The sequence below is a fragment of the Acomys russatus genome, chromosome 8 (assembly GCF_903995435.1).
Source record: "Acomys russatus chromosome 8, mAcoRus1.1, whole genome shotgun sequence".
NCBI lineage: Eukaryota > Metazoa > Chordata > Mammalia > Rodentia > Muridae > Acomys > Acomys russatus.
In genome coordinates this window covers 18963492-18988146 of record NC_067144.1, presented here as the reverse complement: position 1 = coordinate 18988146, position 24655 = coordinate 18963492, and the positions used below count along the sequence as shown (strand labels likewise).

Below are 24655 nucleotides of genomic sequence, written 5' to 3'. Positions count from 1 at the left end.
CTACAAAGTAAGTCCAGGATAGCCAAGGCTACACATAGAAGCTTTGTCTAAAAAACGAAACAAAACAAAAAACAAAAACAAAACCAACAACAACAAACCAAAACAAACAGACTGGGATAACCACACCATCTCCCAGAGGTCTCCAGCAGAACTGGGATCCAAGGCTATTAGACTAGACAAAACCCTTTATTATTGGCACTTTCCATAGTTTTCTGTTTTCCTCCTCATACTTCCTAGGATTGTCTCCCTTGTAAACTACTCTGCCCCTGAAGCCAGGGGAATCTTGGAATCCTTTCTAGGGGAGCCCCATATGTGGTCGTCACTGAACATATAAGCAAGATAGCACAGTTAAGTCACAGGGACCTGGATTAAAATCGTTTCTCAGTGGCATTGAAAAGCCTACTTGTAGCTAGGCGTGGTGGTGTAATGCCTTTAATCCCAGCACTTGGGAGGCAGAGACAGGCAGATGTCTGTGAGTTCCAGATCAAGCTGGTCTACAAAGCGAGTTCCAGGACAGCCAGGGATGTTAACATCGAGAAACTCTGTCTTGAAAAAAAAGACAAGACCTACTTTTTCTAAGAGTTTCTTCATCCATAAAAGGAGATAATGACACAGATTTCATATTTAAAAGTGTTTCCTACAGTCTTTTGAACATGGTGAACGGGGTGGGGGTTGGCTTAGCGAAGTAAATAGTGGATAGAACAGGAGGAAAATGGTAGATACCAAATGATAGCTCAGAACCAGACCAATGATATAGCATCAGGATAAACCACCTGCCACACAAGGGTGAAGACCTGAGTATGGATACCCAGGTTCCACATAAAGCTACATGTGGCTGCGTACATCTGTAATCCCAGTGTTTCTACAGAGAAATGGGAGCAGGAGATGGGGGTGTGACAGGAAGATCTTGTGAGCCAGGGAGCCTGGCATACAGAAGCAGCAAACAAGAGATGCCCTCCCCCAACCCCCAATTTCAAACTGAGGGACCAGGAGGTAGCAGGGCAGCGGCTAAGTCCGTGAAGTTCTGCAATGGTTTCCTCCTCACCTTTGCAGCAGAGACAAAAGCCTGGCGACTTAAAGACCTTGTGGGCTCTGTCTCCTGCCAGTAGGCCCCTGCTGATGGCCTGGCTCAAGTTCAAGGTGGGATGCAGATATGTCTGTACAACTAACTGGTGTGGCCAATCAGCCATGTTAGTTTTCGTCCCACTGACCAAGTCTAAGCTGGCAGAGGAAAAAACCCTTCGAAGACTTCAAAACAAAACCACCCTCAACCCTTAGGGAGAAACTGGGCTTAGGTTTTCCTAGTCTCCCTCCTGTGAGCCTACCGTCTCTGTCTCCTAACCCCTAGTGTCTCTTTCTGTTTGTTTCTGTCTGCAGTGTTTGAGGTTTCTCTGCAGCTGCCTGCTGCACTGGGAATTGTCTTGCCTTTTAATTATCTCGCTGGCAGAGAAAGCAAGCCTGATCAAGACCTCTAGTCTGTAGCAACAATGCAACAATAACGTTGCCAATCACTTTGTCTCAGCTGACGACTACAGTGCCATTGGTAACTTCCCATCTGTGTACTAATCCACACACTTTAATGGGTGAAATTTCTGTCTTATTCTAGACTCATGCTCAGCGCTACTGTGACTGAGCTCCTGATTTCAGTCTTGTTTCCCAAGTGTATAAGGATCCATTGCTCCTTATGTTTATGAACTTAACTTGTTGTTTTGAGTTTTGGTCAGGAAGGCAAGCAGAATTAGTTGTGTGTCCAGCCCTTGCCACCCTCCCCCACCTATTGATTTCCTGTTTCCTTCAGGAGGACTTGCTCTCAACTGGGGACGTTCATTGGAGGGATGTTTCACATACGTAATGATTCACAAGAATCTGTTGAGGTGGATCTTTTGAAATATCAATTTCTGAAACATCCAATTAGTTCTTCTCAGGGTTCCTTAATATCACCGTGGCAGCACGGAGCTTCCTCAGGGAAGAACTGAAGATACAATTTAGCTACAAATCCCCAGAAGTGCCCCTAGTTTCCACCTAGGATTGCCCAGCCTAAGAAAATCAACTATATCAACCATGCACATTTTTTTTAATCTATCTGAAATTCAAATTCAGCTTGATGTTTTGACTTTGTTTTTCTTTCCTTTTTTTAAAGATTTATTTATTTTTATGTGCATTAGTGTTCTGCCTGCATGTCTGTGTGAGGGTGCCAGATCCTTTGGGACTGGAGTTACAGTTACAAGCTGCCAGGTGGTTGCTGGGAATTGAACTTGGATACTCTGAAAGAGCAGCCGGTGCTCTTAACCGCTGAGCCATCGTTCCAAGCCTTTTTTGTTTGTTTGTTTGTTTGTTTGTTTGTTTTTTAAGACAGAGTTTCTCTTGTAGCGTTGGCTGTCCTGGACTTGCTTTTGTAGAACAGGCTGGCCTCGAACTCACAGAGATCCGCTTGCCTCCCCAGGGTTGGGATTAAAGATGTGTGCCACCACACCTGGCCCTGGTGTTTTGACTCTTATCTAGTGACCTTATACCTCAATAAAAACTGATAAGTAAATAAGTGAATGGACACATGATGAGTACAGTACCAACAAGTAAGGGAGGGGATGGGTAAAAGCTTGATGACCGTGCTCCTCATGAAATTACACCCGGCAATCACAGAGCATCATAACTGTGTCAGTTGGCAGTCTGCCTTTTAAAATCCAATCTGGCTTTGCTTGTCTAAGATGTTTTGTAGTGAAGCTTTGTCAGCCACATTTGCACCACATGCAAGTGTCTTGTCCCAATCATTTTACATCTGAACTCCACACGTTCCTGACTAATTGTTTATTCGTTGTACCAGTTGTAAAAGAAAATTGACTTTGGATGGTGTATGGAGTTCAGCTAGTCTGAAGTACAGCCACATCTGCATCTTCCTTTAAAACTGCCAAAACTGGGCTTTTACTCCAACCGGACCCTGGGGTTTTGAGTAAAGTCATTAACCTTGATTAAGCCATCAGGACCAATTCTGTTTGGAAAAACAGATACTTGGAATTAGTTTGTTTAATAATCAACTTAAAGTATACATTATAAATATTTAATTATGTATATATCACCCCAAGTTAATTTCACTCCTGGTGCCCCAAAGAAATCTTAAAAAAAAAAAAACAAACAAAAACAAAAAAACAAAAAAAAAACTGTTCACTTTACATCCTGGTCATAGCCCCAGCCCTCCTAACCTCCCATTCCCACCCTCCCTCCCACCTCTTGCCCCTTGCTCTATCCCTTGTGGCCTGGCAAGACAGTTTTGCCAGGGGCAAGTGATCAAAAAGCTGGCAAGAGAGTCAGCCTTTGCTCCCCTTACTAGAGGACCCACATGAAGCCTGAGCTGCCCATTGGCTACATCTGTGTAGGGGGCCCAGGTCCAGTCTATGTGAGGTCCTTGGTTGATGCTTCAGTCTCAGCAGGCCCCTCTGGGCCCTGGTTAGTTGGCTCTATCAGGCTTCTTGTGAAGCTCCTGTCATCTCCAGGTCCTCTTCTCTTTCCTCCCGCCTTTCTGCAAGACTCCCTACCTATCACTGAATGTTTGGCTAGGAGTCTCAGCATCTGTTTCGAGGTGTTGCTGGGTGGAGCCTCTCAGAGGACAACTTTGCTAGGCTCCTGTCTGCAAGCATAGCGGAGTATCATTAATAGTGCCAGGGGTTGGATCTCTTCAATGGGGTAGGCCATGGATTGGGCCAGGTATTGGTTGGACAGTCTCTCAATCTCTGCTCTACCTTTATCCCTGCACATTTGTAGGCAGGGTTAATTTTGGGTTGACATTTTAGTGGGTAGGTTGGTGTTCCCTTCTCTCTACTAGGAGACTTGTCTAGTTGGAGGGTGTCCTCTTCAGTCTCTATGCCCCTGCTACTAGGAGTCTCTACTAGAGTCCCTTTCATATCCTCCCAGGAGCCTACCCTGACTTAGGTTTCCAGCTTGTCACAGAGATGCCTTGTCGCACAGTTTCTCTGTTCTCTGCATTCCTATCCTTGCTCCTGCTCTCCTCAAGTCTGATCTCCACCCTCATAGCTCTCCTACCTTGTTTACCTCTCTTCAACCACCACCTCTGTCTATTCTATTTCCTCTTCTGACCAAAGAAATCTTTTAATTAAAAAAAAAATTATTATCGCGTGTGCACAATGTATGTGTGGAGGTCAGAGGACAACTTTGTGGAGTTAGTTCTCTCTACCCTGGTGATTTGAATGAGAATGCTCCCCCATAGGCTCATATATTTGAGTGTTTGGTTCTCAGTTGGCAGAATTATTTAGAAAGGTTTAGAAGGTATGGTTTTGTGTGAGGTAGTGTATCACTGAGGGTGGGCTTGTGGCTTCCAAAAGCCCATGCCAGTTCCAGTGTCTAGATCTCTCTCCCTCTTTCTCTCCTCTCCCCTCTCTCTCCTCTCCCTCTCTTCCCTCTCTCTCCTTTCTCTCTCCCCTTTCTCTTCTCTCTCTCTCTGCCTCAAGCTTATGGATCACATGCCCGCAGCCATGTTCTCCCACTATGATGGTCATGGACTCTAACCCTCTGGAACTGTAAGCAAGACCCCAATACATTCTTTCTTTTGTAAGTATCCTTGGTCATGGTATTTCTTCATAGTAATAGAATCCATGGGATCCAGGACCAAAGCCGGGTTCCTAGGCTTGAGCAGCAAGCACCTTTACTAGCAGAGCCCTCTTGCTGGCCCTGTTTTCTTTACTCTTGATTGCCTGGTCTTCTGCCTACCCCCTCTTCCTGTTGCCACTGCCTCCTCCTCTTCCTCCTTGGCTTTCTTCTCTGTCTCTCTCTACCTCCACTTCTTCTCCATCCTCTGTTGGTCAACTTAAGCTAACCCAGAGGCACCTGGCACATTTATTAAGACACAAACTCCTGGATCTTATCTCCAGCGTTTCTTATCCTATGAACCCATGGAGGAGCCTTGGATTCTGCATTTCTAACAGGCTCCCAGGTGCTGTTTCTAACTACTAAGCTCTGAAGTCCTCCAAGGATGGCTCTTCTGTACCGGTCCTTCCTTTTCTCAGTGCAGATAGTCCTTGACTTTTGTGGAGAGCCAGTCTTTGACTCCCCATTATAAATGGAAAATACCATGCTAAGGGGCTGAAGAGACACCTCAGGGGTTAAGAGCATACTGCTCTTGCAGAGGACCTGAGGTCATTTCCTAGCAGCTATGTTGGTTGGGGTCATAATCTCCTATAAGTCCAGCTTTGGGGAGTCTCACAGCTTTGGCCTAAGGGCCCCTGTACTCGTGTGTGCACCATCCCCTTCATCATTAAAAATAACAATAAGCATTTAAATTTAAAGAGTCTTTTCTTTTTAAAGAAAATATGTCAACAACGTGCTTAATACACCTAACCAATTTGGGCCATCCTAGTTCAGCCACAAAGTACACTACAGAGTATTGTATTTTCACAGTGGTAAAAAAAAAAAAAAAAAGGTTGGTTGGGAGTTGTGGCTTCCACAGCTGTCAGCATCAGGGGAAATTACTATACTGTAATATTGCTAGCCCGGGATATTGTATCAAAGTTCAGAAAACTAAATACAAATGCTTTTTACATCATTACAAAGTTAAACATTATAGACGAAGCTTTTATATGACAGGGACTGACTCTTAACGCTTTTTTTTTTTTTTTTTCAGCGTCACGCTTAACTTCTCCACCTAGATCCACTCCATATCCCAGGACACTTTTCATTCCCATTGCTGAGAGTTTACTCACACTTCCTGTTCAATGTAGTTGAGCATCCTACTGACGTGGGATGAAGAGATCTCCCCGTCTACTTCAGCGATATACGTGTAGAGAAACTGGAAGGTGCTGAAAGGAATCCTGGGTGGTCCTCCATCATGATCACAGGACAAAACTTCACACACTATCTTGAGGGTTTTAGCAATGGTCTAGAAAACCATGGGGCAGAAGTAGGAAGTCAGTCTCCCAGGCTGGAGCCCTGAGATCCGTTTAGACTCAAGAAAGAAAATAAAACCCTCGCTGATGTAAGATGGCGTGTGAGGGTGATCCAAGAGTCTAGAGAACTTAACATGTGTCAGTTGCTCAATCAGTCCATTCTAAACACACTGACCACCTCACACCTCACCCTTCTTTCCTGGACAGTGACTTGTAAACTGCTAAATACTTTAAGATATTTGTTAAGTTTAACTAGACTAACCTCTTCAAAGGAGAACTGATTTTTTTTTTTTAATCCTACAAAATTAGCACTATCTTGAGCCAGTAGGATGGCTCAATGAGAAAAGGTGCTGGGCACAAGCCCCGCAACCTTAGTTTGATTTTCTGAAATCACGTGCTGAAAATGTTATATAATTAGCACACCTTCCCAATAGGAAATCACTAGGAGGACTTAGAGGTTAATAAAGGAAAACTTTAATCACAGAGCAGGAGTAGCCTTGGCTAACACATAGAAGGGAGCCAGCCTTGAACAGAAATCTCCATCGGCTTATGTAGCTTCACAGGCCCGAGCTACAGTCTGAGAGATTAAACATGTTCAAAGGTTTGGTTGTTTGGACAAATGGGGAGATTTACAATATAAAATACTATTACAGTTATCGTAAGACAAAGCAGGTTGCTTTTCCCAGGCAGTATTATCTAGGATCATCCTGCCTGCCTGGTTCCCCATAAGAGAACCAGAGCGCCCCTTTAGATAAATTCTATTTTGTGTAACTTAGCATTTCCTTAACAAGTTTAATAAATCCTTCATAACATCAACTTATTAATCTTAACTTTTCCTATATCAAAAGGAGAGACCCAACTCCTAAGAGTTGTCTTCTCTGTACCATGCACACATAGAAATATTTATCTCCTAAAGTTTAAAGGTAATTTATGTATGTATATTACACACATCCATATATTTGTGTGTTTATGTGTCTGTGCGTGTGTATGTATGTATAATACATACTGTCAACTTGACACAACCTAGAACTACCTGGATCCTCAGTAGAAAAACTACCTTGATCAGTGGGCATGTCTGTCTTTATGATTGGCCGATGTGGGCATGTCTGTCTTTATGATTGGCTGATGTAGGAGGGCCCAGCCCACTGTGGGCGGCACCATCCTTAGTAAGAGGTCCTAGACTGTATAAGGAAGCTATTGGCAAAGGCTAGTGAGGAATCCAATGAGCAGCCTTCTTCCGTGGTTTCCGCTCAAACTCCTGCCTTTACTTCCCCCAGCGACAGACTGTGACATAAAATTATAAGGTGAAATAAATCTTTTCCTCCATAAATTGTCTTTGGCTGGAGTTCTATCACAGCATCAGAAAAAATGACTTATTTTTTGCACACAGACACAGACACACATGGCATATATCTTCCTGGCTTGCTAAAGCTGCCAGTGTAAAGATCTATATACACCTTCCAGGAATCAGTCAAAAATCAGTCATGCTGAGCGGTGAGCTAAGTGTGCTGAGGTGAGTAAACAGTTGTTATTTGTCCTCCCACGACTGGCCAGAGAAGTTCCTTTCATTGGCAACCTTGAGGACGGTCAGCTCCCATCCCCTCCTTGAATAAAATGACTATCTAGATGCCTAATTTGGCTCATCTTTCTAGAGGCAGTTTTACTGAATGGCAGTGATTTTAAATAGCCTTTGCTCTACTTATTATTCATTTAAAGTTAATATTTAAAATTTATTTCCATTTAAAGAACATTTTATGAAATAGGATCTTGAATGTATCATTTAAGAATGATAAGCCAGAAGATATAGATATACTGAGGTTTATTGTTTTATAACAGTTCAATTTCCTGAAGCTCCTGGAAAACAAACATTATAGGAAACCTCATTCTGAGTATTCAATTAACATGGGGTGAGGGTGGAAACGTGTGTGTGTGTGTGTGTGTGTGTGTGTGTGTGTGTGTGTGTGTGTGTGTCTGTGGGAGGGGGAGGCCTACGTGTAAGATGATGTCAACCCAAGAGTAGTTTGGAATATATTTGTAAGCATGAGTGCATATACTGAGCTGCATAATTCTGCCCATGATATTTCCTACTTCTCTAAAATAATTCTATACCACCCACTTCATTATGCTGTCCTCTTCTCGGGGTGCTGAGATAGGCTGACCTGTCCACCCCTCAAGTTCTTATGTTCAAGTCCTAAGTCTTAGAAGCCGAGGATTTGAGTTAAAGGGTTAATGAGAACAAATTAAAGGGCACACACCTGTAATTGCAGCACTTAGGATGCTGAGGCAGGAGGATGGACAATTTAGGGCTATCCTGAGCTACCCAATGACCTCCTGTCAAAAAATAGAAAACCAAGCCAGGCGTGGTGATACACACCTTTGATTCCAGCACAGGCAGGTGGATCTATGTGAGTTCGAGGCCAGCCTGGTCTACAAAGTAAGTCCAGGACAGCCAAGGCTAACACAGAGAAATCCTGTCTCAAAACAAGCAAACCACAAAACCAAACCAAAATGGCACACACCATAAATGATTTTTAAAAAAAGCTAATCAAGTTGCAATGACATGATTAGGGTGGGCCTTAATTCAGCATGACTGGTGTGGAGAGTGTGACAAGAAGGAGACATGAGCTGTATGGATTCAGACTGTCACAGAAGGAGGAAATTCCTCATAGGCCAACAAAGGAGGCTTCAGAAGAAGCAAGCCTCACTAACCCTGGCCCTCTCTTTCTCTCCTCTCTCTCTCTAATTGTCCTCATACTTAAAATATATTTTATTTTTAATTATGTGTCTGTGTATCTGTGTGTATATGCACATGAGGCCAGAAGAGGGTGCTGGTTGACTTGGAGTTGGAGTTACAAGTGGCTGAGGTGGCTGCTAGGAACTGAACTCAGGTCCTCTGTGCAAGCAGAAAGTGCTCTTAGCCACTGATGCATTTCTCCAGCTCTTGTCGTGAGACTATAAAATATTTTAAATACAAATTTTAAAAAGATCATGGCTAAATAACTTTTTGTGTGAGAACCAAAATTGTGTTTTTAAGTTTTAATTACTGTGCCTAAGAGATTCATGAAACAAAAACACCTCTAACCTCTCAGCCCCCTACCCAAGGACAGACACTTCCTGAGATGCTAGAGGCTCATGTGTATGGGAGAGCAAGCTACTTCCCCCGCCCCCTTCCCCTAAGCAAGTTTGTTTGACTCAACTGCACTGGATGTGCTTTATCACATGTAGGCAGGAGGAAATATGTTAGGACGTATGCTTGTTCTTGATTGGATGTGTGTATGGGGGGAGGAGCTACATAGGTAGGAGGTATGTCAGGATGCATGATTGTCACTGATTTGACCCTATGGGAAACATGGTGGCACTATAGATGTGACGTTTTAAACCTCTGCGAAATGTGACTCATCACCATTAATTATTTAATTAAAGCTTGCTTCAAATTTGGCTCAAAACTGTGGTAGTGGTCTTAGTCTCACCTGGTGGGATCAACACTTGGAGTGGAACTTTTCAAAAAATTCAATTTGAACAGAGATCTTCATTCTCATCAGATTTGTGGGTGTTCCTGTGCATGTGCATGTGCATGAGAGAGAGAGAGAGAGAGAGAGAGAGAGAGAGAGAACAAATGCTTCATAGCGGCAGTCTCCAGCATCATCTAAGCCTTTGTTTTAAACTCAGATGTAAACACATTTATTCTCTGCACAACCTCCTCCTCTTTATGTGCAGCCTTGGTGGAGCAGTGGGTGGCATAACTGCAGCTTAGAGGGAGGAGTGCTGGACAGAGAGAGAGCGCAGGTCTGCCCAGCCGTAGCATGTGGAACCATGCATGTCACACCCAGAGAGCTCAAGACAGGAGTCCCTGTTGCCTACCGGAATAAAAGTTCTAGCCATTAGATTGTTCTTCTTCCTTTTTTTCAGACAGGGTTTCTGTGTAGCCTTGGCTGTCCTGGACTCACTTTGTAGACCAGGCTGACCTCCAACTCACAGAGATCCACCTGCCTCTGCCTCTCGAGTGCCGGGATTAAAGGCGTGTGCCACCACAACCAGTTCATTAGATTCTTCTAATGGGAGCAAAACCCGCTGTCCCCAATAGCTTGCTTGAAAAGGAAGGAAACATTTCCAGTAGATTGGTCCCCAAGGGCGTAATGGGCTAGATGGAACGCAAGCCCTTCGCTAACCAGTGGTACCTTGACTGTCTCAGTTGGTTCAGACTCCTACAATAAAGTATCTTAGACTCAGAGGTTTAATATAAATAAGAACTCTATTGCACATAGTTCTGAAGGTGGAGAAGACCGAGGGCTGGCAATGACCTGTTCTTCACAGACGGTGATTTCTCACTGTATTCTCACATAGGAAGGGGCAAAAAGCTTTCTTCAACCCTCACTTATAAGACTCTTCAGTCCCATGCCTGAGGCTTGCACTCTCGTGACTTAAGGTCCTACTCATAAAACCATCTTGGGTAACACACGCTGCCTGGTTACAGCCCTGACCAGCCCTGTGACTGAGCTCCAGCGTGACATAAGCCAGTGTACACATTGGTCCCTAGGTTCACAGGCACCTTTGGTACAGACTATCCTTCCAGGATGTTGACTCCCGGGTACTTTTTGACAGGGATGATGAAGGCCATAAGCTGTTTTGGTGGAAGCCCATATGACAGCTTGTTAGAGGTGAGAGGACCTTGTAAGACTCCATCCTACTTCCTTGTTTTAGAAGGGATAGAGAAAGGTGCAGTTCACCTCACGGCTTCCTCCCAGTTTGGGAGGCAGGCACATCAGAGAAAGCCTGCCGGATACAAGATGTGCAGAACAGAAAAGGAGTTGGAACGCGGCTTTCCAGAATCACCCCAGGCTACTGCGAGATACGAGGGCAAGAAGATGGTGACTCAGACATATCTCACAGGGGCAAGAGGCCAGGAACTAGACCAAAGCCAGGGAATTGATGAGGACAGTGTAAAGAAAATGCCATGGGGCCAGCACCACGAAGATCTGGGATGGACCAGTGTGTGTCGGGGGGAGCATTATGTTGCTTTGATGACCCAAGATATGCAAAAGCCTAAGCTACAAGCTGCAAGTGACCAGGCAGGAGCATCAAAGGGCCCAAAGAGGACCAAAGGATGCCACACCCCTGCATCCCAGATCAGTCCTTTCCTAAAACACTGTTGCTGTCTTGGAAAAAATAGAGCGAATCGGGAACCCAGAGGCAGGGTTTACCTGGAGGCTGTTTCATTTGCTGCACCAATCTAAGCTCTAAGATCCAACTAAATCTACTCATTTCCCTACTCTAGTCTTTGAAGGTGAGGTAGATCAAGGTCAGAATAACTATAGATTAAATTACAAGGTGCACCCCTATACACACACACACACACACACACACACACACAGACACAGACACACAAACACACACACAGGCACACATATACACACACAGACACACAGAACAGTCTCAGAGCATCCTGTTCATAACATGTAGCCTTATGAAACTTTAATAAAAAGTGTTAATTTGTAAGTATTTTCCTTTTGTGATTTCTTTCAATCCTTGAGTTCTGTCTACCCACCCCACCTGGTCAAACAGTCAGTCCTGGTTGACCGATGATTTGCTCTGCTGTGTTTGCCCCTCCTCCTTGGAGAATGGTTATTTATTCATTATATAACATTGCTATGAAAGACAATTTTTAAAAAAGCAACCACAAATACTCTTTATAACGACAGTTGCAGGGGAAATCCACAGAAAAGGCTGGATTACAATATCTCTGCTAAATTTACACAGAAACAAATTTGCGAAGTATGTGTTCTGAGCACATTTGAAGAGAAAGACCAAGATGGTGCTTGGCTATGCTATGTGCTTCCAGTTACTTTTCCACCCTTGTTGGCCTGAGCAGAGGCCGCAATTTCCTTACTGGCTTTTACATGTACGTGTTTCAGCGCTTTAGCAGTTAGCAGTTATCCACTTTCTTTCTTTCTTTCTTTCTTTCTTTTTTTGTTTTTTTTTTGTTTTTTGTTTTTTGTTTTTTGTTTTTTGTTTTTTCAAGACAGAGTTTCTCTGTGTAGTCCTGGCTGTCCCGGACTCACTTTGTAGACCAGGCTGGCCTCAAACTCACAGAGATCCTCCTGCCTCGGCCTGCTGAGTGCTAGAATTAGAGGCGTGCGCCACCACCAGGACCTCCTTTAAAACTTTTTAAATAAGATCTTGCTTTCTCTTTTCTGAATCATATGCCCACTTGTTTTTACCAATCATTTTCTGTAAGGCTGAACAGCCTTGATGGCCTCTACCATTGCAGCATCTGGGTATCTAGAACCCACATGTGAACAAGCCCTAAGCTACAGCCAGAAGTCATGAACAGAGTGGAAATTAATCTGAGAGCAATGGCTGAAAGTCACAAATAACCCAGAGTCAAATTTGGTCAGTTCTCGGCAGAGCCTGATGACAGTGCCCCTCCTCCCTTGGTTCTTGCTTGCTTCTGATGGCTGAGCCCGGCCGGACATGACCTTAATCCAGAAAGCAGCAGAAGGCACAAAAGGCAATATTGTTTATGTTTTTACCATCTCTGGAGAACAGAATGGGTGCAGACAGATTGTCCTTCCAGGCCCCGAGAAGAATTATGGGATGTTTCAAAGTTCAGTTTGTGTGCACTGAGAATTGAACCTGGGGCCTCACCCATGCTAGACCAGTGCTCTACCACTGAGCCACCCCTGCCCTCTGCCCACTGGCACACAACACACATACATTAAAAAAAATAATAACCCTGTTAACTTACAACTCCTAGAGAACTACAAGCAAGGGCTAAGAACTTCAGCCACTCGATCTCCTCCGTGAAGCGACCCACGTTTATCACACTGTTAAACAGGTCCGAGGGGAGGTTCAGCACCTTCCACATCTGGGCCAGCTCCTCTGTGTGGATGATCAGTCTGCCAGCAACCTTCACGACAGGGGACACACAAAATGCATAATGTGAGGACCACAAGCAAGATGTTCTGAGTTCTCCCAGCACAAGGAGGGGGGCTGGGAGCTGTGGGGGGTGGGGGTGGGGTAAGGTCAGAGGAGCCCATCTGTCTTTGCGAGGCTGGGATATAATTTAATATTTTTAAACTCCAGATGTCAAGGGAGATTCATTTATAGTACATTCCTCTTTTTGTTGTTTTTGCTGTTGGGGTTTTGTTTTGTTTTGTTTTGTTTTTGGGTTTTCGAGACAGGGTTTCTCTGTGTTATCCTGGACTCACTTTGCAGAGCAGGCTGGCCTTGAACTCAGAGATCTGGCTGCCTCTGCCTCCCGAGTGCTGGGATTAAAGGCGTGCACCACCACGCCTGGCTTCCATTTTTTTTAAAAAAACAATGCCTTTATGGCCTTTAATTTTTTTTTTTTTTTTTTTTTAAGATTTATTTATTATTATGTATACAGTGCTCTGCCTGCATGTAAACCTGCAGGCCAGAAGAGGGCATCAGATCACTTTATAGATAGTTGTGAGCCACCATGTGGTTGCTGGGAATCGAACTCAGGCCCTTTGGAAGAGCAGTCAGTGCCCTTAACCTCTGAGCCATCTCTCCAGCCCCACTAGTTTTGTTCTTAGGTTGCCCCTGTAAGGCAGATGGGACATCAGAGGCTTGTTTGAGACTTTGAATGCATGGTGAGTCAAGAATGACACTCTCTCTCCTAGACCATATATAGTTCCCTGCACCCAGTCTCAGCCATGTGTCCCTCTTGTCTCTGCAAGAGTGATATGTGGTACCCTATGGCTGACCTGCAAGGGTTTAGGATGAGTAACATCATTTGGTCCCAGGACCTTGAGAGCTCTGCCTTGTTCACTCCACAGAAGACTTGGCAGTTTAAAAGTGGAGGGAAATAATGGATGGAAGTTAGTTAAGGATGCACGGAGGGTACGGATGCCCCCATTAAGTGTTCCAGCACTCTGCTAGGGCCGTTGAGCCCAGTGAAAGGTCGAGCGGGTCCCGAGTCACCTAAGCCTCCTCTATCTTCCTATATGTGGCATCATGCTGCTCAAGTATACTCTGGGAATTGGCCAGACCACAGATTTTTCTCAAGGCAGTCTCTCTCTCCTTTCCCATCCACAGGCTAACTCTAATGATAACGTGTGGAAACTGGAAGGGTTCTCCCTGAAGGCTGCGCTGTGTTTGTGCCTGTGATAGATAGAGTATGCCCTTCCTCCTCAAACTGCGGTCGACCTCTCATGGTCTGGAGATGCTGAGTAACACCGAGGAGTTCCACTCTTTAGGACAGACAACATACATCAGCCCAAGCCCTGAGTATCCTTGCCGATCTGGGAGATCTGTTGATGACCCCAGGAGACAGCCCCATCATTTAGCCCGTTGTCTTCCATACTGACTCCTGTTCATCGGAAAGGAAGCCCCACTTTCAGGCCAGACTTTGGTGAACTTTGGAGCAGTGCTAATGGCTGGCTGGTGGCTTGGAGAGGATACAGATGGCCCTGATCTAAGCCAGTTTCCACAGCATTCTGGAAAGCTCCTTACCCGAGAATGCAGGACCTTCAGCAGGTCAGGTGTCAGCTCAGCCCAGTTGGATAAAGTGACTTGCTCAGATCTCTCTCTCACTGGAGGCATCTCACCACGGGACATGGCCCCAAAATAGCTGCAAGAAAAGGGATGGGGGCTGGAGGAGGGTCCCAGGCTCCAGGGGACCCTAGATACTTTGGGTATTTACCTTCCTTGGTTTTTTTGTTTTGTTTTGTTTTGTTTTGTTTTTCTTTTCTCTTGAAGGAAGTGAGTAGATAAAAAACTATTTAACCAGCTGGGCATAGTGGTGCACACCTTTAATCCCAGCACTCAGGAGGCAGAGGCAGGCAGATCACTGAGTTTGAGGCCAGCCTGGTCTATAAAGTGAGTCTAGGACAGTCAGGACTACAAGAGAAACCCTGTCTCAAAAATCAAAACAAAACTATTTAACCGTGCTTAGTTCATTTACATATGGGAAAGTCTGACTGTTATTTCTACTTTAAGGAATGGAGAATGCTTAGGGCGTAAGGTTTTCTTTTCTCTAAGAATAATGAACAACCAACAAAACCCTGGGATGCAGTCACCTGAGGCGCATTCAGTCACACTCTGATGCCTTCTTAGTGTTTTGTTCTCATGGATAGACATGGAGATCCTAGGATACTTATAGGATTTCTACGTGTGTGTGTGTGTCTGTGTGTGTCTGTGTGTGTCTGTGTGTGTGTGTGTATTTCGTAGGTGGGAAGAAAGTGATTATATGAAAATAAGAGCAGATAGAAGGTTCCAGGGGTAAGTGAGAGAGGGTTTCTGGCTTGAGGTGGTGAGGCCTGCTTGGGGCTTCAGCAAGAGAGAGAAAGGCTGGCAAGGCCCTCAGGGAGGCACAGGAGGAGAGGCGCGTCGAGGAAGGAATGGCACAACTTGATATGGTACATATGAAGCGGCCCCCCTTCTTCCCACCCTCTGAACTTTCAGTTAAATATGCCTGCTGTGTGCCGCTGTTTGTGAGGTAGGCTTTGCTGGGGGCTGATGCGAAAGATAGGTCAAGTCCTATTTGAAGACCAGCGTGCTGTGGAAAGAAGCTGCCTGCCACAGGGAGTGGACACAAGAAGCCTGCCGCTGGGCCTGTCTCCACCAAAAGCCTTACCCCTGAATCACAGACTTCTGCCCCTTCCCGCTTTCCCTCACTCCACTGCTTTCTCCATAACCATGAAGTATAAAGCACAGAGGCCGCCATTTTAGGGTTCAGACTACACGATGGAGCAAACCCATCTCTGAGACACAGAGCAAGCAGAACTAAAGAGACGTGAATCAAAGCAGTAACTTCCATTCGGTGGCTGCAGGTCCTCAGCGGGACCAGCTGTAGAAATACTTCGACACTTTTGAGCCTGCATATGAGAAATCTATGTAGACAGACCAGTGTTTGGGTGGCAGTGGGTACAATGGGACACCAAGAGTGGGGTGTGGCCTGACTTTACAACCAGATGGGGGGATGAAAATGGCAAGGAGAGCAACACAACAGCACCCCATTATCCAGTAGCGCCCGCCCGGGTGGAGTTAGGCTCAGCACTCTGCAAACAGCTTCAGAGCCGCTAGTGTACTCGGCTAGGAAACCCGGAAATGAAGCCACCTCCATGGTCTTGGCCCTCCGAGTCTTTGAGTTGCATTTGCCAGCGAAGGGCTCCATGGTTACAGCTGTACAGATTCAGGCGGCCACACAAGCCTGACGCGGCACAAATCAGTATAAGCGCCGCTGATTGGCTTCTTCACTGGTGGAACGCAGGGAGGAGATTCCTGCGTGTTGTGAGTTAGATACCTATTTTATCCTGGAGAGACGCTTGATGGAGTTCCACCTGCTAAGATGCTGCCAGATCGTAAGCCACAGCAAACGACCCGCTAAGGGCTTTTGGTGTCGAAACTGGATGGAGACTGTGTTCTCAGGTCACGCTCTTTTTCACTGCAGTTGAAGAACAAACTGATCCTGCACAGATGTCTAAAAAATTTATAGCCCTTCATACAGTATGGAGCAAACAGGCTACGAGGGTGGGAAGTTTTCCTCCATAAATGTCAGGGACAATATCAAGAAATGTCATTTTTTCCCCCTTACACTAACGCAGCAACACAAGAACAATAAAATTGCGGGTTTAAGCAATTGTATGGCACAAAACAAAATCTGTCTGACTATGCCAGAAGAAATTAGTCTTCTGACGTTAAAGTCCAAATCTTAGAGGTAACATACAATTCAAAACAGAAACGACACAGGACTCATTACGAGGCAAAGTGATTACATTTAGGCCATATTAAAGACACCGCTGCCTGGGCGGTGGTGGCGCACGCCTTTAATCCCAGCACTCAGGAGGCAGAGGCAGACGGATTGCTGTGAGTTCGAGGCCAGCCTAGTCTACAAAGTGAGTCTAGGACAGCCAAGGCTACACAGAGAAACTCTGTCTCGAAAAACAAACAAACAAACAAACAAACAAACAAAGAAAAGAGAAAGGAGTGAATACACCCCTTTACACTTCAATTTCTCTTCCCTCAGCCCCTTTCCTCTGCAGGCAGGCACGCATGCCTAAGCAGCAATTTCATAGCTGAGAGGCTTTCCATGTAATGCTGTGTCGGTGAGGTCGGCCCCTGTTGTACAAGCTCACCACTGAGCAGCCTCTAAGGGCCCTTCAAGGAGCCAGTGTGTTAGAGACACACTGTAGAGCGAGACTTGACCTCACTTAGCTCTGCCGCCTTTCCAAGAAAGCCATATGATGAGGGAAAAAGATCAGTTAAAAAAATCAATAAAGAAAATAAGTCCCCCCCCCCCAAGACAGGATGCAAAGTGTCTTTAGTCTGGCTCAAGTACGAGTTTCCACAGCCGCGAAAGAAGGTGTTTCATTAATCAGAGGGAACTAACTTGGAGAGATCCCACCTCCTCCTCTCTGCGGGATCGCGGCATAGTGGCACCGCTCTACTACGTGTACTGCTGCCATCTAGCGGTGAGAAGATGTCGCTGCAGGTGTAAATCGGAGAAAGGCGAGCCCTTTCCAACCAGGTCAGGAAGATGGGATGCTGGGCTGGGCTGGGTGGGCGTGTGCTAGCATCAAGTGGTAAGCTACCTGGTCCTCTTTGTCCCAGGACGGTTGGCCTGCTGTCCTCGCATGCTGCTACTCAATCTGGCTAGTTTAGGGAAGGGCATGCCATCCTCACCCTGTGTGATGCTTTGTGTGTGGATTTTAAAGACTCGGCTTTTAACTAACCTGCCCCACTGCCTGACTGGGGGCGTACCAACTTCTTAAGTTTCCCACAAACCCTCTTTCCTCATTCCTGCCCTCGGAGGGAAACAACTTACTCGGCCGCCCACTGGATGAGGTCCGGAGGCTGGGTCCGAATGGCAGCTTTGGTAAACTGCTTCAGCAGTTCGGGCAGCTCCGGTGGGATGCATACTTGCTTGTCTGTCTGAGGCATGGATCGCTTGACCTACGCTCAGGACAAAAGAGAGCGTGAGGATTTTATTTGAGCCATTGTGAATCAGCAGAAAGCAGTTCGGAGCTTATATATTGCTGTAGATAATTATGTCCTTTACATAACACACACACACACACACACACACACACACACACACGAGTACTTAAAAAAAATAAGAGACCAGCAGAAGTAACATGCTAGCGCGTGCGTGGATGCACGTGTGTGCATAAATAAAAGATGGGGTAACACAAAGACCTATAGCAGCGCTGAGCCATGAGCATCTGCCCATGGCCCTGCAACGGTTCATCAGATGAGAGTTGTGGCAAAGTTGGCTCCATGAATCCTCCTCTGACTTGACACTAGGTTATTTCCAATCCAAGGTCACTATTAAACAGCCAATGGATGGACCACTCTCTCTTTAGACTTGTGTGTTCTTGTCGATTTAAACATTTTCTTTTTAATTTCATGTGCAAAGTTCCAGGGTATATTGAAAGAAAACACAAAAATCTACAGACGGAATGCACTTCTCTATACAATTAAGCAATGGGCCCAAGGTCTCTGAAAGAGACAGACTCAACGATTAAAACGGCCCTGCTTCAAAACACCTGGAAGCAGACAAACCTCACTAAGCACCTTTGATATTGCTTTGCTGAGCTTGCAGGGAAGTGAGAGAACTCTTCAGGTGCCAAATCAGGTTTGTAACAGGGCCCCAGACCTTAGCATAACTGACTCCATGATGGAAGTACCAACCAGACTGTAAAATTAAGCACACGGACAGCACCACCTGCCAAAACTCAATCAGAGACCTAATCCATCAAAGTCCAAACAGCTCAGGGAAAGTCTCTAAATGCACTAACCTTGCCTTTTGGCTTCTGCAGCTCTGCTTCTGGTGAACTGGTCTCGTTAATTAAAGAATGTCAGCCCAGAACATGGTTTTTGTGCTTGAAAGCTCATCCTGTGAAAGGCTCGAGGCTGCATTGGGATGGAGAGCACCCAAGCTAGTCCCTGGCTGCCTAATACAGACTTCCTATTGGCTACAGCTCTGTGCGAGCAGTGTTCTCTGGGAGATACCCCACAACACAAGCAAGTGACACAGAACCCAGAATGAGGAAGACATGAAGAATTTGAGGTGACCAGGAGGTGAACGGGGTTGGAAAGGACCCAAGTTCTGGGTAGGAATAGTAGCGTGAGGACGGGAGATACCAGGACACCAAAAACAAATGGCTGAACTAACTACCCTCTCCTGTCCCTTTGTGGTGTGCGCTTGAGATTCCACAAAAGATGGCGTGGGCACAAAGGATAGCATCTTTTGTGTGAGAACACAGATTGAAAACAACTGTCTGTGTGTAGGACACACGCTGATTTTTGTGGGGGAGAGAAGCAGCCCCCAAAGTGTGAAGTCACAGGCAAGTTCTAAGTTTGGATCTATGCCAACAACGCCTAGTTGGGAAACCCCAGGAGAAGAAAAGACTGTAGCCTTAGATTGGTGCCATTGCACTACTTTTTAGTTGTTCTTGTATTTGGAAGAAGTGGATAATGTTTAATTTTAGACTTCATAAAAAGCCAACTATGCATACATTTTATTAACACTTTTCACAAGGTAATATAAAAGTAAGGTTATAAAGGTCATAAAAGTAACCACTAAATGTGTAAAAAGGAGAAATGGAATTTAAAGACACAAATAGCCGTGCCCCCCCCCCAGCAAAAAAAAAACAAACTCTTATTAATCAATCCAAAACAAGGCAAAATGTGAGGCAGGGAGGAAGCCCAGGAAACACTGACTAGTAAGACAGATGGAAAAAAAAATCTGTATTTATCGCTAACTGCAACAAAAGGCCTTAAATGTGCCAGTTAAATTCAGAAATCAGCAAATGAGGTTTTTAAACCCTGCAGTCCTGTATGAGAAAAAGCTCACAAAGACACAGAGAGATGGAAGGTGAAAAGACACACAGCAACAACCAACCATGCAATAGTTCATTCGGATGTTACCACTGGCAAGAGAGACTTCAAGGCAAACTGCGTTAGGAGACTGGTTTCCTAGGTCAGGAGAAAGGCTTTGGCTACTGCAGTCACAGCCCCATTCTCCTTGACCATGGGAGATTCTCACCGTACCCAGGGGGAAAGCAGACATTGTTTGGGATGCCCTAAATATTTTAATAATGACTAGGGGTGATAAATACCAATTTGGAATTGGCGGTACATCACCGTGGGGGAATCTCACAGGGCCCATGGGAAAGCAGGCATTGTTCAGGGTCCCCTAAATAACTAAATAATAGTAACTAGGGGTGACAAATACCAACCCAGAGTTGGCAGTTTTCCTAGTTGAAGAGGGAGAGAGGTGCTGTCAGAGAGGTACAAGAGGGTTCTTGAGACTGTTAGCAACTTTCCAGCTTTGAGCCAAATGGTAACTGCCTAGATGTTTGTCTTTATAGCTATATTTATATCACACATTTTATTTTTTTAATGCATAAATAGTTTTTTCCAAAGCTACTGTTGCAACCTGTCTTTGTTTTGTTTTGAGATAGGGTCTCATGTAGCTCAGGATGGCCCTGAAAACTCATTTGTAGCAAGAATGATTTAAAACTCCCCAGTCTTCCTGCATCTCCCTCCAATTGCTGGGGTTACAGATATTAGCCACCAAGAAGAGCATCGTGAATTTTTTAAATGGCGTTTAAACCCATTTTATTTTGAAAACAACAGTGCCTTAGATTTCTTATTTTATCTGTGTGCATCTTAATTTATTCTGGTAAAATGTGTAGCCTCTGGCATGCCACTGTAATCAATTTCAGTGTACAGTTCAGTGGCATTCCATAAACCACCCTGCTGTGTGGTCAGCAACACCACCGTTTCCAGAGCGCTCTCATGATCGCCGTTGGGAACTCTGATTGAACAGAAAGGCCCAGGCCTCCTGTCCCTTTGCCACTAAGCAAACACGGCTCCACCTTCTAGTCCCTGTGAATTTGACTACTTTTAGGTGCCTTATGTTCATAAACCATACCCATTTGTCATTCTGGATCTGGCTTATTTCATTTAGTGTAATGTCTTTCAGCTTCAGCTTCAGGCATGTTGTAGCATGTTGTAGCATGTGCCAGCATCTTTATGCTTGTTAGGCTGGCATAGCATTCCTTAAATACACACCCCTTTCTAGTTACTTTGCCTATGCATTCACCCATCAATGGGCATTTATAATAAGCTGTTGGCATCTTTTGGCTATTTTAATAATATTTCTGTGAACATGTCCACACAATATCTAAGTGTTCCCTGCTTTCAATTTTTGGGTATATAACCAGAGTAGAATTGCTGAGCCAAATGGTTAAGTTTGACCATATTTTTTGAGGAACTAAGATGTTGTTTTCCATAGTGGTTGTACCGTTTTACGGTCTTCATATATTTTGATAGGATCTCTAAAAAAAAAAAAAAATTGTGTATGCACATAAGTGTGAATTCAAGGGTTCTTGCCCTGTGTGCATTCACAGAGGCTGGAAGCACGCATCATGTCCTCCTCTGTCACTTTTGCCTGTTCCTTTGGAGGCAGGGTCTCTTCCTGAAATTGGGGCTTGCATTTTCTTGGCTAGGCTGGAAGCCAGTGAGCCCCAATGATTCTCCTGCCTCCACTCACTGAGAGCTGAGGTATACACTAAACACCTGCAGTATATTCCCTTATTTTCTCTTGCTCCCTTAAAAGTAACCACTTTTAATAAGTATTAATTATATTATATTAATTACATGGTTATATGATATAAATTAAATAATAGAATTAAATACTATCCATCTTTCGGTCCTGTGGCCTCAAAGCCCTGGATTTGTCACATTCTTTCCAGTATGTTGAATTTCACTAAATCCCAGTGACAGTTCACCTGTTATCTCCACCCTCTTCCTCTGGTCCCTCCCTCACCTACTCTGCCACTGTAGCTGCTTTCTATCTAAATAATTACATTTCCAAAGTGTGACACCTTCATTTCTCCTCTTCCCTTGGGAGGTCACTGCCGCTTGAACTGTGTCCCTTTCTCCTGTCTTAAACCCTGTATATTTTGAGACCTGACTGAGCTTTCCTAGAAAGCCTGGGTAGCAGCACATATTGTTAGCAGGGCACATTTTCCATCAGATTCCATTCTGTGTCTTTTACTCACCAAAGCAGAGCTCCTTACAGCGACTGTGGGAGATGGGTAACAGGTGCAGAGCGAGAGAGTGACGGTTGTAAACAGTTTATAGCGATATGCTAACTTTACAACCACTTACGATCATACAGTAGTTGAGATTCTATTTGGATGCTGTTTGGCACAGTCAGTAAACTTGCAGGTTTTCTGTACTTCTTGTTTGTGCTTAGACTTTTATGAGTAACACCTGCAGGCACACACAGAGGGCTTTCTCTGCTGTACACGCCAATAAAATCATCCTTGTAAACCTGATTTCTGCTTTAACGTGATATATTTATCATCAGCGTCAACTTTCATGCATACATGTTTCAAAGTTCTTTTAAATTTTCCCTAAAAATTTCACATTATTCTTTGCAACAATGTATATGCTTCTGTAAGCCATCATTATTTGTCTCTAATAAAATTTACATTTGTTCATTTATGACCAAATCATGTCCTGATTCTAGGCTTTTTGTGCTGGGGATCAATTCAGGGTCCTGCACAGGGAAGGCCTTGGCTCCACCACAAAGTTTCATCCCCAGCCCTTTGGGTTTTGAGACAAGATCTTACTGAATAATCTAGGTTGGCCACAAATTCTAGAACCTTCTGCATCTGCTTCCCAAGTGCCAATATTACAAAACTGCCATGCTCCAGCTATTTTGGCTTTTGATGTTAATCTCAAATCAGATATTTAATGTATTTTTTTAAATAATAGCTACTTTTTAGTTTAAAAAAATTACATATTTGCTTCTCAAAACAAAATGAAAAATAAAACAATCAATTCAACAAAACCCATGACTTTAACACCTTAAAAAATGTCAAAGTATTTTAGTTATATAGTTCTTGAAATACTTATTACAGTTTTAATCATTACAGTCAACATTTCCTGAATTTACCCCTTACTAAATGCTCAAATTTTAAAAAACATGTTTTAAAAGACTTGTTTATTATGTATACTATGTTCCGCCTGCACAACAAAAGAGGGTATCAGATCGCATTACAAATGGTTGGGAGCCACCATGTGGTTGCTGGAAAGTGAACTCAGGACCTCTGGAAGAGCAGCCAGTGCTCTTAACCTCTGAGCCATCTCTCCTGCCCAATTTTAAAAACTTTGACTTGACTTTCTTTGAAGATTGATTTGTGTCAGCCAAAAGCTTAGTCTTCTTGAATGCCTCACATATGCTATTTCTTGCTGTAAAGAATAATCTTGGACTTGGGGAGTAAGCTCACCAGTCAGGCCCTTGCCCAGGAGGTTCTTGGGGGCTTAGGGTGGGGGAAGGGCATAGTCTTAAATAGTATAAAGGTTATTAATCACCTCAGCACTTTTTTGTTTTGTTTGAGACAGAGTTTTTCTGTGTAGCCTTGGCTGTCCTGGACTCACTTTGTAGACCAGGCTAGCCTTGAATTCACAGCGATCTGCCTGCCTCTGCCTCCAGTGTGCTGGGATTAAAGGCGTGCGCCAGCATGCCCTGCTCTTTCCAAAATATTTGATGTCCAACTTATTAAAATTTTTTATGTTTATTGGTATTGTGTTGTGCTTGGAATCTCCACTGTGCACTTTAGAGTAAAGGAGGCATGTGATGACTGTATTGTCTTAAAAATCAGCTTTGATCACAATTTTGCCTCTCCTCCTAGGTCAGGGCCTTTCAGAAGTCTCTAAAAACCACACTAGGAACACCACTGTTTTAGAAAACTGCAAAAGCATTTGTGATGCCTGGATCCGGCAACTGTAGTTTACTTGAGCCAAATGTCAAATAATGAAGAAATGGTCACATCATGAAGAAATAAAGTCAATGTATTTTCCTCAGAGTTGTTCTTTATACCAAAATGTCTGAGAAATGACCACATATAGGACTGTCTTAGTGTTTCATTGCTATGGAGAGACACCATGGCCATGGCAACTTTTTTTTGTGTGGTTTTTTTTGTTTTTGTTTTTTGTTTTTGTTTTTGTTTTTGTTTTTGTTTTTTTGAGACAGGGGTTCTCTGTGTAGCCTTGGCCGGCCTGGAATTGCTGCTTATGCCAGGCTGGCCTCGAACTCACAGCGATCCATCCACCTGTCTCTGCCTCCTTGAGTGCTGGGATTACAGGTGTGCGCCACTGTGCTGGCTTACAGTTTTAGAAGTTTAGTCCGTTATCATCATTGTGGGAAGCATGGCACCGTGCAGGCAGATGTGGTGCTAGAGAAGGAGCTGAGATCTTTCTTTGGTCCTTGATCAGCAGGCAGCAGAAGGAGACCCTGTACCACACTGGGTGTAGCTTGAGCATAGGAGACCTCCCTCAAAGCCCACCTCCACAGTGACACACTTCCTCCAACAAGGCCACACACTTCCTGATAGGGCTACTCCCTATGGGCCTTATGGGGGCTGATTACATTCAACCTACCACAGGGACCAAATGGAGCAAAGGAATAGGAAAAGGACGGCTCTCTTAAAGGACGTAGTGTTTACCTTGCCTGGGCAACAGGGTAGAGCTGGTCCAGGTAGCAGGGGATGCTGATGAGCCTGCCCTAGGGACCAGAGAGCAGGACAGCTGGTGAGCTGACCAGCTCAGATACCTCTCAGGCTCAGATCCGGGGCTTTGAATTGGCCCACGCCAATCTACCCCATCCACCAACTGCTGGATTATATGGAAGACCTGGTTCTACAGATCCAAAACTACAGGATCTCCATCACACAGGGCAGCAACAGGACATCCAAGAGGAGTCCCAGTGAGCTTGCGGTGTT

At 44.6% G+C, this 24655-nt stretch overlaps 1 protein-coding gene across 1 annotated transcript; it reads right to left on the bottom strand.

The window, feature by feature from the left end:
• Positions 1-2651: 2651 nt before the first annotated feature.
• On the bottom strand, positions 2652-17798 carry Ropn1 (rhophilin associated tail protein 1). The gene is made up of 5 exons (XM_051150432.1): positions 17680-17798; positions 14367-14484; positions 12637-12798; positions 5709-5884; positions 2652-2986 (listed from the first exon to the last, which is right to left on the bottom strand). The coding sequence occupies exons 1-5, from the start codon at positions 17793-17795 to the stop codon at positions 2920-2922; spliced, it is 639 nt and encodes a 212-aa protein (XP_051006389.1). The 5' UTR covers positions 17796-17798; the 3' UTR covers positions 2652-2919.
• Positions 17799-24655: the final 6857 nt, after the last annotated feature.